This window comes from Corapipo altera, unplaced genomic scaffold (genome assembly GCF_003945725.1).
Source record: "Corapipo altera isolate COAL_440 unplaced genomic scaffold, ASM394572v1 1, whole genome shotgun sequence".
Lineage (NCBI taxonomy): Eukaryota > Metazoa > Chordata > Aves > Passeriformes > Pipridae > Corapipo > Corapipo altera.
Window position 1 is genome coordinate 17,434,990 of NW_020884873.1, and position 16,916 is coordinate 17,451,905.

Consider the following 16,916-nt stretch of genomic DNA (forward strand, 5'->3'; position numbering starts at 1 on the left):
AGGTGCATGGTAAGTGACAACCAGTTTTCAAGACACCAAGTAGACGTTTACCCTCTGATTATCTTTTCCTTCCTCGTGTCTTGATGATTTGTATCTAGGCACAAGCAGTTTTTCAGCTGCAAAAGGCTGTGGCTGAGAATTCTAAAGTTGGTAAAGTTTCTGACAATTCATGTTTCATTTTAGCTTTTGTCTTACCATGCCCACTCCCAGCTCCCAGATGTATGCTTATGCTTGTAATTCGCTTTAAAACTTGACTGCTTTGGCCATGTGTGGATTTGGAGGTGGGATACATAACTCTTCAGTTTGGCTAATGCTGCTGTCCAGTAAGTTGAATACATAAATAGGGACTCTGGAGTATCTTTCATACAGGAAAAAAAAAAATCACATTGCTGTATAAACCTGTTATTTGATGATTTCTTTGCTGTGTTATTAGTGAAAAAGAGAACTGGAAAGGCCTTGGAAAATGTATAGTTGTTCAAGGTGAGGGATATTTTTTGAAGACATAGTCAAGAAGAAACAATATACAGGTGTTGTGCTTGGAGCCCTGTGGTGTTTGAGGGAAGCAAGGGAGGGATAGCATCAAGTACCTCCTGAACACCAAGTGTATGAATTGGGATGTGCAAACCAACAGAGCTTCCTGGGTTTTCTTGCTGGATTGTCGGGTTTAGCATCTGTTCGTTTCTTTCAATCTGTTTTATGAGTATTTGATCACTGGTTGAGTAGTGTGCACATTGTTTCATAAACTGTGGTGGTACACGACAGATCGAGAAGCTAAGCAGGGATATTTCTGCCATGTAAGTGAATGAATGCTACTAAAAGTCTGAAGACTGTAGTAGAATTCAGCAATTTTCTAACTGGAAGGGTTTTTCTCACCTTGACGTGATGCATTTCTTTTCCTCCAGTTTGCAAGTCATGTGCTCTCCGAAGATTTTCCATCCAGCCTGCCCAGCAGAAGAAGATTCCAAACCGGTATTTGGGCCAGCCCAGCCCTTTCACACACCCACATCTGCTCAAACCAGGTAAGGTTTGGGCACTGTGTGAGTGGGTTATTGGTATTCATTCTTGTCTCTGCATTTTTGAGCACATTGATTTGCTGCATCATACAGTTGTCTGGAGTTTCAGCTGTTTATGATTACCTTCATTAGGCAGTAATTATATTTAGGAACTAATTTCCTTGTCTGAGATGATACTGGTTCCAAAAATAGGCTTCCCAGGTTTGCTTTTTTACCTTTTTCTCATGGCATGCTCAGGGTCCTTACTTGGGTGCTGCAGACCTTTCGTGGCAGTGGCATTTTGGGAGCTCATTGTCCTGAAAATACATATGATTTTTATTAAGAGCGAGTCTTTTGTGCAAGCTGAACTGCCATAATGTTTCATATAAAGGTGCCATTCAGAAAAGGTGACTGGGGAGGGACATTGATAGGTGGACACCACTTGTCTAAAGAATGTGCCCTCTTCAGACGGGACTCTGTGAGGAAAAGGGGAAAAAGAGACTTGTGACTAGAAGTTTGACAGCAACAGTGAAAAAGAAACTGAGGTTTTACATTTTTTTGAGATATAATGAAAATAGGTAGCACATAGGTATGAGATGACCACAACTAAATCTAGAAAACTCCCTAAAATATTTAAATATATTCAAGAGTATGTCCAGGAAAACATTCTTTTCTGTGTTCTTCTTCCACAGGTGGGTATACAGGGAGAACAGATGAATATATAACCATATACTTCTATACTTAATTGTAGAATAATTCAGGTCAGAAGGAAGCTCACAGGTTAACAGGTTCACCCTGTGCTCAGAGCTGGGCTTACTTCAGCATTGGATCAGGTTGCTTAGGGCATTGATTGACAGCTCACTGTAAGTGAGGCCGACCCTTTAAAAGTACTCAAAGCTGAAACAGTGGAAGTGAATTCTAGCTGCTCGTAGTATTTTTCCTTTTAATAAAGGAGAGGTGTTTTCCTTCAAATAATATGACATTGTTTTATTGCAATTATGGTTTTAAAAAGCAAATGCCTTTAAGGCAAAGAGAATTTCCACGCCTCACAGTGGGAAGACAGCTGGGATTCCCACGTTCCACCGTATTGCAGCTTCTAAAATTCGCTGGACTGTGGCAGTTAGAAAGCTGACTGGAATGCAGTGGAACATAGGAAATTTGCAGTATAATATTGCAGAATTGTGAGGTCAGATTGCACTACAGCAGTTTCTATGTTCTCTGTAATTTCCAGATCTATATAGTAAAACAAATGTTGTGGTTTTATTTCTTTGTTGTTTTGGGGGATTGGGGTTTTTTAACGACTTTTACACCTAATAGGTGTTTGGAATGTAAGTTTTTGAAAAGGTCTAAGATTTAACACAAATACAGCATACATAGTTTTCTTAAACTCTTTTGTCAAGGAAAAACATTTTGGATAGAAGTTTCCCCTCTCGCTTGTGCAAGAATCCACTTACAGTACAAGTCAAATGTAAATTTTTATTCTAGAATTAATACTGCGCTATACATTAAAGAGGAAGAAAAGATTACTGAAGTAGAAAGTGAAAAGTATCAAAATGTAGTCTATGTTAATATAAGATATTAGCCAACGTACTGATTAAGGCTCTTGTATTAATTTAGATCATAGTTAGGAAGTCTCACGTTTTTAAAAATACGTACTTCAGCTGTTGTTGGTTGTCCTTTCAACTTCAGTCTGGTTTTGGTGGGTATCTTGATTGCTGTAGTTCATATCTTTTGTGACTGGAACAGTTTAAAGTGTTCTTTCATCTAAGAGATCATTTGTTTCGTGTCATTAGAAATATAATATTTAACTTTGGAAAAATCTGAATTGTTAAATATTGAGAAAAGCTACATCTGCTCTGGAGAAGATCCCTTCTCTTAATCGGAGTCTGCCAGCCTGCAGTCCGTGATTTGGTTCTGCCTGGAATCTTGTGACTGGTTAGACTCTGCAACCTCTGTGTTTCTGCATGATCTCCCAGAATCTGTAACACTCGATCTGCCCCTTATGGTTTAGAGCTAGTCATTTTATGAGTTGACTTAGTGTGTATTTGAACAGACATTCTAGCTTTATCTGAGGGAATTAATGCTCAACCTCAGGACACAAACTTCTGTTCAATGTCCAGATGCTGTAAAACCCATCAGTTTTTAGCAGTTAAAGTTCAGTTTGCCTCACCCCTTCCTTTTTTTTTTTTTTTTTTTTTTATTTTTTTTTTCCCACCCCCCTTCTTTTTTTTTTTTTTTTTTTTTTGCATGTCTCTATGCAAACATCCATCTGTTTTGGATTTTTGTCTAAATCTACCAGGTTTGTGATTTCTGCCTTTGCACAGAAATACGTAACACAAAATCCAGTTGGCTGAAATAAATTTCTATCTCCACGTGATGGAGAAGCAGTTTGAGTGAGAATGTGCTAGAGGGATAGAAGCTGAAGAGGTGCACAGGAAAGCAATGGAAAGGCTTGTGAGGGATTACAGCGAAGCCATGCACATATAAGGCATCAGGGAGTAGGCAGGAATCAGGTTACAACTAATAGAATGTCCTAAGTGCCTTGAATTTCTCCATCTGATTTGTTTTGTATTCACAGGAGAGGTAACCCCAGGATTGTCACAGGTGGAATATGCTCTTCGCCGGCACAAACTGATGGTGTTGATCCAGAAGGAAGCCCATGGCTGGGATGGATTGGACCACACAGTGATTCTGCTGTCCAACCCCACATATTACATGAGCAATGACATCCCCTACATTTTCCACCAGGACACTAACTTCCTGTACCTCTGTGGGTTTCAGGAGCCTGACAGCATCCTGGTGCTGCAGAGCATTCCTGGCAAAGCGCTGCCATCCCACAAATCCATACTTTTTGTGCCCCGGAGAGATCCAAAGCGAGAGTTATGGGATGGGCCCAGATCAGGCCCAGATGGGGCCATTGCTCTCACAGGAGTAGATGAAGCTTACACTATCGATGAGTTCAGGCACTTGGTGGCCAAGCTGAAAGGTAACAAAAAATAAAGGGGAAATGGGATGAGATGTGGTTTTCAGAGTCTGAATGGTATGGGTTTGGGAGGTGACATCAATTCAAGACTATAATGAACTTGAGGAGGTGCAGTGGTATTACTATGACAAAGGCAGTTGGAAGTTTTTGTTAGTTTGCTGAGGGCCACCATTGGAAATACAGTTTTCGCAGAATCACAGAGTATGTTGAGTTAGAAGGGACCCATGAGGATCATCAAGGCCAACTCTTAGCCCTGCACAGGACCACCCCCAAGAATCACACCATGTACCTAAGAGCATTCTGAAAATAATAGTTTTTTCTCCCCTCTGAATTTCTTGTGCAGACTGTCATGCACATGGATACACATCTGTGAAATGTTAAGGAACAGGATAAGCAAGAACATATTAGTGTTCTAGTCATATCTGTTTGCTGACAGAGCCAAAACCAGATGAAATATAGGAAACTTGAAGGTACGTTATTCACAGTAGACTTGGAAAATTATCCATACAGGGAGTTTGTTAGTCCACTCACATTTTTTTAGCTAGATGGTGACTTGCTCTTGAAATATGAACACTGCTGTCCTCTAGAAATATTCCTTTGCATTTAACATCACTGTGTAGCCTCAGTAGTTATAATCCAGGGGAACTTAAGTGCATTATAAAATGAAGCTGAAGAATGCTTATGATAATATAATAAGGGCAAGTGCTTGGGGGGGTCAAACAACTAGAGAGAGTGAATTTTGGAGCTTTATGGGACCTAGTTACTTTGTTTCAAAAAAGGATATATCGAAAATAGATAAGTCACAGAAAGGGCCACAGGGATGATCAACAAACAGTATGGAGTATGTGAGATATGTGCTGGATGAACCCACTTAGCTTGAAAAAGAGAAAACAGAAGCCAAGGTATGAGATGTGTATGGTTGTGGAAAGCACAGAGAGGATACATGGGAACAATTACTTGATGGTTTTCATAATTTAAAAAAAAGACAACACTGAATGAAATGATCACATGGCAGGTTTTGGCACCTTCTAAGTTGTAGATCACTCATGGAAGGTTTGGAATGTGAAAAAATTTTAATTCTGTGGGAGAAAGATCCATGAAAAGCAGTAAATCAGTATCATGAAGATGCAGCCTTGAATGAAGAAACCAGAAGGGGGATTCTGGGGAGCATGTGCTAAGGGAAATACTCTTTCATAAACACCCAGCTTCTTAGACACTTCCTGTAAGCACTTGCTAATGGTTACCATCACCAAAGAAGGGGGCCTAGGTGGGCATCAACTGTGACTCACAGTGGCTTTTCTACTAATTTCTGTTTAAAATGTTCCTGTGGGGAGAATGTGGGTGCTAACTTTGATATTCTAAATAAATGTCCACATAGTTAAATGTGTTTGTCCTGAGTTAGTTTATCTCAGAATGGTTGAAATAAGCAGTTGTTCCCCAAAGTGTTCTGAAATATAGTTGATCATGACCCTGATTCCATGGGTTTTGAAAGGTAAATTGCCTTACATCAGTGGGGACAGGCTAAATGACAGAACAATTCAGAATGGGCATCACTGCAGTGCAATGCCTACTTAGATTACACAAGTGCAACTTTGACAAGATGTGTATATTCAGTGTTGGTCTTAAACCCCATTATTTGCCCAGAAGTGGTGATTTGTGAAATCTACTTGCTATGAATTGGTAATCTTCCAAACTTAGAAGAGATTGCTAGTATCCTGTGACAGTGAACGTGTCTATATGGTCTGTCAATGCAAATTCAGAGGAAATTATTTGTCTCAAATATAGCAGCAGGTCTAATTTAGGAGGAATGAGTCTGTTCAGTGTGGGGAGGACATTTCTACATTTATTTTTGTCTGTGTCAGCTTTTGTTTTGTATTCCAGGTGAGTCAAACGTTGTTTGGTATGACTTGACAAAACCAGTGCATACAGAGCTGCACTCTGACTACATGCAGCCGCTGGCTGAGATGAAAGCTCGGAGCAAAAACCGCATCCAAGGCATCCGACATTTAGTGCAAAACCTTCGACTGATCAAATCCCCGGCAGAGATTGAAAGGATGAAGATAGCTGGACGGGTGACAGCAGAGGTAATGGGGTCGTGTGCTCTCCAGATGAACCAGTGCATTCTGTTGATGGGGTGACATTGGTTGGAAGGATACCTTTGGTCTAATCTGTTACTGAACTGCTGTGTCTCAGCCATTGGCTGGGCTCGGCTCCCTTCACGTGACAAGGAGAAATGGGAAGGCTGCTTGGACAACCAGCTTCTCTCAATCAGTGTAACTCAAGCAAAGACAAGCCAGCAGCTGTTAGACTTTGTTTAAAAGCATTATCTGTTCAGGGGTAGCCTTTTCACTCTCTTAACAACTTCTGCTCTGCTTCCCCTCACCATTTTCTTTCCTGTCTATTCTGTTTATTTTGAGGAAACAGAATTTTTGTGAAGGCTTTGCCTATGTATGTCTCTATATTCCCCCTTCTTCCTCAAATACCTTTTGAACTCATTGGCCATTTTAAACAAATGTGACAGATAACTCAAAGGCAATTATGTTTTTGTAAATATTATCAAAATAGATAGCCTAATAGAAAAGAGAGGTACAGCTTGTCCTTCTCTGAAGGAAAAGCTGCGTAAGGCACTCATACGTGAAGGAATCCATAGGTGAGACAACTCCTAAAATGCCAACCCATGGGATCAGCCTCAACCATCTAATCCTTTTTATCAAAAACTGGAGTCAATCAGCTCCTAAATAGAGTTTCATGGGGAACAGATCTTAATTGGTTCTAGTCTTGACAGCACTTTGCACTTTCAGCTGCCTCTGGTGTTCTGGGCCAGCTGATCTTGAGCCTTCCTCAAAAGACAACAGGTTAAAAAAAAAAAAAAAGAGCTTCCCTCAAATTCAGGCTCTTTTGCTAACTGAAAGGCCCTTCTTTTTCATAGGCTTTCACAGAGACAATGTTTGCCAGCAAATCCCCAGTGGATGAAGCCTTTCTATATGCAAAGGTGAGTACTTTATAGCTGAAGGTGAGATAGAAGGGCTGGATGTTGGTTATCCTTCCAGCAGACGAGAAGTGTCCGATCTCTTTATAATGTGTCTCCCACCATAGCACATTTTTTCTTCACCCAAATCTTGGACATGCAGAAGAGTCAGTGTGAGGAATTCTTCAGCAGTACTTCTAACACCCTTGTTGAAGAAGCGTAGTGGTTGTCTAAATTTGCCTGCTATTGATGTATTTTTCTACTATATTTGAATACCAAACCTGCTAAATAGTCAGAGATATAGTTGTTATCTTATCCTATGATACAGTTCTGTTGTGCAGAATTAAAGTAGTTATAACACCTGTTTATAAAGCCTGCTTCTCTTGCCTCTAGCCTCTTACTACATCAGATTACCACAGCTATCTTGAAGCAATTTAGACACCTCTCAGTTACAAAATAAGGACTAATTGGCCTGCACATTTGGTAAGGAGCTTCATGAGGAATTGCAGTGAGATGCCTGTTTGAGAAACATCAGCAGGATTTGACCCTCTATGATGACATAGATGGGCCTGTGCTGCCGTGGCACTGAGCAGCAGTACTGAACAGTAAAGAAAACTAATTAAAGTGTATTTTACAGATCAATTTTTCACTCTAGATCAGGATTGTAAAACCTGCTTTGCTCTATGTATGCATCTTGGAGTGTTCTGTCCCATGTGATCTTGGTAGTTATAGAAAAGAGGTGCTATTAATATATTGAGGGTCTTTGTAGATGTAAGTTCAATTCGCTTCCATGCTTCCATCAGCTTCATCATTCAAGAAGGGTAAAGATCATGAGGCCTGTGTTGCCTTTTTCTTACATCCTCTCAGACATCAAGGTAGTGCATGTTTTCAAACCTTAGTTCAACAGTCATGGAAATAGATATTTCTGTAAATATGCTGGTACTTCGTAATTTTAAAAGACAGCAATAAAACATGACTATTGTCATGCTGACATTTAGGATCTTTGAAAATTCAGAATGTTATATTGTAAATAAGCATTATTTCATGTAAGAACAAATCCTTACCTGGATGCAGGACAATGTAATGAATTTCATGTGGTATTGAATAGCTTGTACCAGAAAAAGCTTCCATGACGCTAGATGCAGGCTTAAAACACTCTTGAAAAGTGCATTGTTCTGTATTTTTTTCTCCAGAGTTCTTGGATAGTATTCAAGGCTGCTTTCATTTAGTAAACTCACTTTCCAGTTTCACTTTGTGTTGTACAAATTAAGAAAACAGTTGTAGGACATGGATTACCTAGCCCTAGGGCAGTTAATCACCTGAAACAGCACTAATGTTCTCCTCTCTGAATTATTGTTCCAGTTTGAGTTCGAGTGCCGGGCTCGTGGTGCTGACATCTTGGCATACCCCCCTGTTGTTGCAGGTGGCAACAGATCAAACACTTTGCACTATGTGAAGAACAATCAGCTCATCAAGGTAACCCATCTACTGTCCAGTAACTTGAAATGCAGAGCTGTGACACACATGTATGTCCCCTAGTTGCTCTTTGTTTTGACTAAACATATCAAAGCACTTAAATATAAACTGAGCAAGGGAAAGGAGTCGTGCCCTGGTTAGTTTTTCTGTCAGTGGCAGATTAACTTCTCTTCCTGTCCTCTCTGCACTTGCTGCAGTATTTTCTGAGCAGTGGAAGGCCTTGCAAACAGGGTTGCAAATAATGTAGTGAGTACGTCTGCTCTCACATCCTGCGCAGCAGGGTGTGGTGCTGGGTGGGTCACTGGCCTCACAAAAGAGAGGAGCCACTGCAGAGTGAAGGCACCTTGGGAGATCTTCTGCTGTCACTTGCATTGCTTAGTCTTGCTTTGCAACTTGAGAGGCAATAGTGCATTCCTGCTCTGGTGAAGCTGAAAAGCATTTTGGTCTGCACGTAGCCAGCAAAGCAGGGAACGGGAACAAGGAGGAAAAGAATCAGCGTTAAATGTGAAGAGGTGGATTATATGGCTTTAGGTAAATTAATGTGTTTTGTCTTATTTTGAAGATTCTCCTTATTGAATTGAACCCTCTCCAGCTTTCCTGACAATAGACCTTTAAATTCAGATAAATATTTTCAGGAGCCGTATTCCCCCACTGCTCTGTTCGCTATTCACTTTTCAGAGGAGCATATTTTTCCTCTGTTTTAATGCAGGATAAAACTTTCCCACTAGCATTGTCTTTTCCTGAAGCTGGCATCTAGCAGACCTTGAAATGATCTGCAGAGACAAATGTACAAAAGATATGACAGGCTGCTTTTGGCAGAAAGAAGCCTCCTTTGTTGTTCTGTCATCCAAGGTCAGGCGTGCTGATGTAACTCCAGTTGCTTCTGTTAAAGTTGTTCAGTTAAGTGACTGTCGCTTGTTTTTTTTCCAAACTATTAAGTAGGAGGTTAAACCCGTAAATTTGACTCTTTCCTTGCCTTTGTGTGCTGCTTCCTACAGCTCTTGTTTCCAAACAGGCTAACAAAGTGTCTAATTTGGTAGGAATCTGAATGCATCATTCAGTTGACCATTTAGTGGGCTCAGCTTTAAAGAAAGAGGACAAGAAGCACAACATAAGGCACTTGCTGAATAATCAAACCACAGGCAGAATTCCCTTAGCCAATAAATTACTTAGCTTGTTTAATTGCTTGGAAGATGGCAGGTGCTATAATTTCAGATTTTCTGCAATGGATTGAACCAGCTATTCTGAAAAAGTTAAAAAGTACAATTTAAATGGATAGTTAATGGCCTGTCTATTCAGTGGGATAGTGAGATCTGCTCACTGGTAATTTATCTCCTGTGTATCTGTTTGTAGCACTTGACTGTACACAATGATAATAGATACCACTGAAAGTAACATTAACAGTGAAATTCTGCTTGTTATTCTTTCCCTGAATTTGCTAGAATTATTCCTTGTCATCCACATCATGGCTGCTGGCACAGTCATGGATCTGTGGAGTGAATCTCTGTAATAAAGTCCCTAGATTACATGTAGTGTAAATCTATAGAGAATTTAATCCGAACTTTTTACAGATTCCACTGCTCTATTTGTTGTTAGCTTCTTTAAGGAGGGAGAGCAAAGCAGTGGTTTTGTTCTTGGCTCTTTATCTTCCTTCTGTGTGACTTTTTGGGAGATGCGTAGTCAGTGATTTAATTGACATGGAACAGTTTTGCTGAAGTGAATCAGAGGTTCACATCTCCAAAAGCTTTTTCTTCATCACCAGACAGATTCAGAAAGATATCTTAGAAAAGGATGGGGAAGATGATTCAAGCTATTCAATAGTGCATTTACAGCAGCGATACACTGTCAGAGAAATTATTTTGCTGGGTCCTCCTATCCTATGACAAGGCTAAATCTGTAGCGGTTAGTGATCTTATGGATAGCTCAGAAATAAATGGTTTTTTTGCAAAACCCTTCTGGCTCAGTCACTAGCAGAGGACTTCTAGTGGAAGGAGTCACTGGTGTAATTTGCAGGAGTAAGCAACCCAGGTGTCAGTGGGACTGAGAGAGCATAAATGTCACGGTAAATGTAAGGGTTCAGACAGTAGATAAGCATAACAGTCAGAGACTACCTCGCAGAGAAACAATCCAACTGGAATAGCCTGTTTAAAACCAGTAGCACCTGGGGTGTTATTCTGCAACAAGAATTCACACCTCTGCTACTGCTTTGTGAAAATAAGTGCATAAGCTCCTTTCCTGCTCTCGGACAGAAAAAAATCAGTTCAATTAATAGCTGGACTGACCCACACAGCATTTTTTCTTGTTATTCTGCAGGATGGTGAACTGGTCTTGTTAGATGGTGGATGTGAGTTGTCCTGCTATGTGAGTGACATCACACGTACCTGGCCTGTCAATGGAAGGTATGCCACAATAAGGTTTTTTGAAGAACACTGAGAAGCTCTTAAATAATTGATGGATGGAGTGTATGTGTGTTTAATCTCTGTGTGAGTAGTTTTAACGTGTCCCATTCTGTGGTTCTTCAAAGTAATCAAATTATATAAACTAATCTTTCAGCATGAGAAACTGAATTCCCCACTGCCTCATTAATTACTACATGAATATGGGTGATCATTGCTATTTTCAGCTATTACAGCATGCTTAAAGTGCAGAGAGGGCTTTTTTGTACGTTTAGCTCTGGCTGACTCCAGTTGTATGTGACAAAAAAGGAGTCTTAGTTGACATGTACATAGCTCTGTCAGTCATGAAATTGCTGGTGCGATATCTCTGTGTTTGTGTGTTTGTGTCCTGTATTTTCTTTTTCCTGCAGTAGCTTGGCCTTACTTTTCTTGGGGGTTAGGTTCTCAGCTGAGAAATCCTACCTCTACACGGTGTATTGAAGGGCGCGTTGCAGGGATGCTTTGTCTGGCCTTTCATATAAGGAGACAGTTGCTTTGCTTTCTGACTTTTCCTGCTCCAACGTTGCACTGAATCTGTCCCAAAGATGTGTTCTGAGTAGCAGTTTAATTGTGAGATATGTCCTTTGTTCCTTCTCAATGGTCTTCAGGTTCACCAAACCCCAAGCAGAACTATACCAGGCTGTCCTGGATATCCAGAAGTCCTGCTTGAGCCTCTGCTCTCCAGGCATGAGTCTGGAAAATATCTACAGCCTCATGCTGAGCCTTATTGGACAGAAACTGAAAGAGTTGGGTGTCCTAGAGAGCAGCATCACTGACAGCCATTTCTTCAAGGTACTTGAAGATTTTTACTCCAGTTTACCCTTACTAAGCCTGATTATTTTCTCCTTGGGTAGTGTTAGTTGCTTTAGTTTGGGTCGGGAATGTGTTTTTGAGATGTCTCTTCTAATTTTTGCCACACACTGTGCTATAATTCATGTTGTGGGCTGGTCTCAGCACAGGCCTGGATTTCTTTCAAGACAGGGCTAAACCTGGAGATGTGTTTCAACAAATTAGTCTGAAGTAACCCCCCAGTCTTATATGCACATAGTGTGAATATTTGTTCTCAGCTCTTGCTCTCACTCTGCAGATCCATTCCCATTGCTCTGCATTATTTGCCATTTTGCAGATTCAGCTTTAGACCACAGTCTGAAGAGAGCTGTAGGGACATAGGCGCTAACACAGAATTCTGGGTCCAGGACTGGCTGCAGACAGTTATTTGTAGTTTTCTGATCTATTTAACGTTGCATAAATCTGCAGTACCACCAAAAGGTGCAGCCCATTCTTCTCAGTCATTCCCCCTGCTACCTCTTCTGCACCATTTTGTGTCAGTATTGGGATTCACCTGGTAAACAAGACTGGGAAACTCGCCTGCCTTAGAGCTGAACGTAGGGATAAATAAGATTGGTTTGCAGTTACATAAGTTTATCCAGTCACACCCACTGCAAACCTGCACGATTGCTGATGCCAATACAGGAAAGACGGCAGAACCAGGTGACGGCACTACCGCTTTTTGGCAGCCGGACAGGTTCCTGCCGGATTTAATTGTCCTACGGTGCCGGTGCCATGGCAGCGGCGGAGGCTGCCGTGCCGTATTCCCTCGGCAGGTGGCAGCACAGCCAGGCGGGAGCGGCGCCTGCAGCTCAGTCCTCTGGGAATGAGGAGTGTGGGGAGGGAGGAATGAGGAGGGAGGAATTAGCTCTTTGATTCCCCCTCAGTAGGGTGGGTGATTAGGATAGTGCGGGGGGAGGCGGTATCTGTGCCCTGTAGAGGTGGATTAAAATCGTGCTGTAGCTACCGAGTGAAATCGGCACAGCGTTTGCTCTGCCATGTGTAGGACCTCAGTTCGCCACAGCGCGGAGCAGCTGTATCCGCTGCTGCCGTTGTCAGGGTCGGCTGACGGAATCATGCAGGGCTTGGACGTTTAAGGAATAGAAAGGGTTGGGGCAGCAAAGCTCAGCGCACTGAAAACTGACGTCTTTCCTGACATGCTGAGATGGAGATGGGCTTGGGCTGTTCTTTTCAGCGAGGGGGAAGGGCAGTTTGCAATGTGCTCATAATGGGCAACTAGTACTGGTGGGTTTTGGGGGCCATCCAGTTCTGGTAGATATAAGGCAGTCCCTGGTGATCTGGTCATGACAGTAAGACTGCTAGTTAAGCACACGAGCATTCTGTCTCTTCTTCCTATCTTTTTTGTTGGAACGAGTTGGGCTGTGTTTAACTGCCTCCGTGACACCTGTTCTGTCTTCTGCTAGGCTGTCCGAAAGTACTGCCCGCATCATGTGGGCCATTACCTGGGCATGGATGTTCACGATACCCCAGATATATCCCGGTCACTCCCGTTCCAGCCAGGCATGGTGATAACCATTGAACCAGGTAACAAGACATGCAGTCAGTGGTGGACAAAAACATGCAACACTGAGGATAACAGTATTGCTTTCAGTGTTTAATTGGTACCTCAGACCAAAGCTTTCAGGTTCTTTCTGGTGAAACTGAAAATTATTACAGTATTGGAAAGCCTTAAGTTATTCCCTTTCCAAAGTCATTACAGTATTAGAACACCCCATTTCCTTCCCAAACACGGCCAAGGTGGAAGTAGACTCAGGCAGCAAAGTATTGTGGAGCACAGATGCAGAAAAGCAGGGTTGGTTTGCTTGTACTGTGTTCTGTGTTCCTGAGACTGAACCTCTACCATCGCTGGTGGTATAAGTCTCAAGTATTACAGTCTGCAATTACAGGCATTCACAGCTTAGCTTTGCAAATTGGGCATACTGCAATGAATCGTTCTTTTTACTTGTCACTGTTTTTGGAGCTGTCAGCTTGAAACTGATATTTAATGCTTAACTCTTCTCTCTCTCTATTCAGACCATTGTTAAAATCATCATTGTGAATATAACATTGAGAGCAAGAAGTGCAGAAAGGCCAGGTGTAATTGTGGAAGTTTTTATTAATGTGCTAATGTCTGAGGGCACAGAGGGACACTTTCCTTCCTTTGCCCACCAACAGCCATGAGTGAGGAGAAAGACAGTAACTTGCCGTATTAAAAATTTTTGGGATCAAATGTTATGTTGCTGAAAATCCAACCCTGTTCTCATGGCGGTGGAGTAAGGGAAAGATCTTGTTCTGGTGAGTGTTGTGTGCTTTAATTCCCTTTCTTCTTTCAGGCATTTATATCCCTGAGGATGACATGAGTGCTCCAGAGAGGTTTCGTGGCATTGGTGTGCGCATTGAGGACGATGTTGTGATAACAGAGGAGGCACCTCTTGTCTTGTCTGCTGACTGTCCCAAGGAGATCTACCACATCGAGCAGATCTGTGGCCGCAGCTCATGATGCCCCTTCTCTGCCTCTTTCATCCTCCTCAGGATATGCAGCCCTCCAGGGATGCAGATCCCTGTAACTGGCTGTAGTTTCAAGTGATGGAGGGCATCAACAGTTGATGGCTGTTTCCAGGACTGGGGCTGGACAGTGTAGTGTAAAAGGCATGGGTACTGAGGGATGAAAAAGCAAAGCAACCTCTTCTGTATGCATTTTTCTTCTGATTTGTGCTGATGTTGAGCTGTTATAGGACATGGGGGTGGATTCATCCCTCTGCTGTGTGGATCCATGTGTTCTGGTCCTGCTGGGGGTTTGAATTTTTTCAGTGCCAGCAGCAGGGCTTCTGCTTGGTCCCTCTCCAGATGCATAGGTACAACTGCTGAGACCAAGGCCCCGTTTTTTCCCATTCAGCAGTAGTTCACAACAGTCAGATTCTAAAAATAAAGCTTTGATAAATGCTGTTTTGGGATAATAAAGTGTGTCAGACAGATTTGATTTTTATAGAGCCGTGTAAGGAGGGGGTTTGGTAATCAGGAAGATGGGTTTGGTGGAGAGGTGGTTTTCTCTGAAGCCTGTGGAGAATGCTTTTAGTATTTTAAGGATAAGGATGTGTTTGGGCCTTGTTCAGGCATATGCAAAAGAGGCCTGCAGTAGGGAAAAACACCGTGTCTTGTCTTTCAGCTTATTGGAGTGTTTGATAATTTCAGAAAGGCTGAATGCTCAGGCATTTGGACATACCCGTTCTTACTGTCTTCCACATTCCCTTCTTTCTGTCCCAAAGGTCCATTCCTTTCTTCTATTCTGAGTCCCTGTCTACCCTAAGAAGCAGGGCCATGTTGGCTGTGCTGGACTCCACTGGTGAGCTGCTGGCTGTCACCTAGATGTGAGGTGTCCAGTTCTGGGACAATCACAGCACCTTTCTAGTTTATGCTTACTGTATGCTGAAAGTGCCAGCAGCTTCAGCAGTGTGTTTTTGAAGAGTATGTCCTATGGCGAGTGTCAAGTCTTTACACAGCTTTTATGTGGAATTTAATGGAATTTAAAGTAATTCTTTTCAGAACTCTGAGGGCATGATCACAATTGCCTTTTGGGTTTTGCCAAGTGCTCTGTGATAATACTTTTGAGGCAGCTGCTAATATGATTAGGGGCTGGGCTGGGTAAGGAGTAAAGAGAAGAGTTGTCTACCCTCAATATCATCGCCCAGTATTACCACCCAGGCTAATGTTTGCCTCTAGTAAATACATCTACTAGAGGCAAACACGGCATCTGTGTATTTACTGAAAATATTTTTTAATCAACTATTTAACATGTCTGAAAAATGCTTCTCATCAGTGCATCTCCTGTTATTTATGCTTGCTGCTGCATCACCTTACTTCCTTTCTGATGGTAGCTTTCAGTGCTTTAATCTGTTATTCTAAATTTTCTTTTTCTCTTCTTTTCCTAGATTGTCTGTTTTTGACCCACTAGAATGTCACTGCTTCCTAATCCATTTTACTTTCTTATCAACGTTGCTACCTCTTCCCCAGTTTGCCCTAATTCCCCATAGTGAATGCAGCCAGAAGCATGTGGGGAAGGTGGTCAGGGTTCTGGAGTCTGATCCCTGGCTCTGATGCTGTGTGATCTGTAGTGAAATCTGTGTGCTGTTTTGGGGTTTGTTGTTGGTTTTTTTCGTTCTTTCCTGTATTTCATTTCACTTAGTGAAGGCCAAATGGACAGTGTCTTGCATCTCTCGTTGCAGTTTGGTGGAAGCTGGGTGCACACACTGGGGTTTGAATTTTGGCACCTGAAAGGCAGCCAAGACATGCCATAATTGTATTTTCTAAACATGACAAAAAGAAATGCTTTTACAGGGTTTAGTGTATCAAGTTTCTCCTAGTTAAGAGGATCTGCTAATCTTTGATGGTAGCATTTGCTAAATATTCAGGTGTTGCAGTGATTGTTAGAAGGAAGGCTTGCTAAGTGTGGACACAGACCTGATGAATACTTTTGATGAATACTTTCTGATCTGTAGCATGTTTGTTGTTCCAATTACACCTGTTAGAGCCATATCAACTGGGCCAAATATTGGAGATTTTGGAACTATGTAAGCAGCTTAAAATAAATTAATCTGAGAGCTACATGTGTGTGCTGGTCTGCACATCTGCCCATATACCTAACAGAGTTAATAATTGTACTTACTGTAAATAAGCCTTTTAAGTACATATTTGAAAAGGTTATTTTTAAAATAAATTTGTAGAAAGTCATTTCTCAGGCCATCAAGTTGCATGGTTGTTGAATAGATATAAGTACCTCCAGAAAAAGCATTATTTTTCAGGGAGATTTATAAATTACCTGTATCTTGTCTTGGACTTGAAATAACATTGCCAAATGTAGGCACACACAGATTCCTACTCCTCTCAGGAAAGCCCTGCAACTTGTGAACACCAGTAGATCTTACGAATGCTGTAGATGAATGTTTCTGTCAGTAAAGAAGCGTTTGTGGCTCTGCTGAGTGGGGAGTAATGGATCTGCTATGGCTGCTGTGCCTCACTGTGCTGTGACTGATTTAGGCCGTGCATATTCTGTAATTCTTCCTTTGGTATCATGACCTGTAATTCTTCCACTGTGTTCAGCTATTTCTTCAGTATAAACCTCTGCTGTTCTGAATCCATTGTTCCATTTTGCACAAGGTAATAAATCTACATCCTATGAACCTAAGTTTTTGAAGGCCTTTTCTTACTTGTTGCAGAGATGAATAATCTGGAATTTA

At 41.7% G+C, this 16,916-nt stretch overlaps 2 protein-coding genes across 2 annotated transcripts in view; one reads left to right on the forward strand and one right to left on the reverse strand.

Moving 5' to 3' along the window:
* ST13 (ST13, Hsp70 interacting protein) overlaps nucleotides 1–1,309 on the reverse strand; it is a 24,358-nt gene extending 23,049 nt beyond the window's left edge. The window contains exon 1 of the mRNA XM_027663150.1: nucleotides 1,229–1,309. Coding sequence (XP_027518951.1) covers nucleotides 1,229–1,305 — 77 coding nt within the window. The 5' untranslated portion in view covers nucleotides 1,306–1,309. The remainder of the gene's footprint in view (nucleotides 1–1,228) is intronic.
* The window catches only part of XPNPEP3 (X-prolyl aminopeptidase 3), a 17,522-nt gene extending 658 nt beyond the window's left edge, over nucleotides 1–16,864 (forward strand). Inside the window, exons 2-10 of the mRNA XM_027663130.1 lie at nucleotides 903–1,019; nucleotides 3,571–3,978; nucleotides 5,857–6,059; nucleotides 6,905–6,967; nucleotides 8,306–8,419; nucleotides 10,733–10,818; nucleotides 11,463–11,646; nucleotides 13,107–13,227; nucleotides 14,016–16,864. Of these exons, the coding sequence (XP_027518931.1) occupies nucleotides 903–1,019; nucleotides 3,571–3,978; nucleotides 5,857–6,059; nucleotides 6,905–6,967; nucleotides 8,306–8,419; nucleotides 10,733–10,818; nucleotides 11,463–11,646; nucleotides 13,107–13,227; nucleotides 14,016–14,182 (1,463 nt within the window). The 3' untranslated portion in view covers nucleotides 14,183–16,864. The remainder of the gene's footprint in view (nucleotides 1–902; nucleotides 1,020–3,570; nucleotides 3,979–5,856; nucleotides 6,060–6,904; nucleotides 6,968–8,305; nucleotides 8,420–10,732; nucleotides 10,819–11,462; nucleotides 11,647–13,106; nucleotides 13,228–14,015) is intronic.
* Nucleotides 16,865–16,916: the final 52 nt, after the last annotated feature.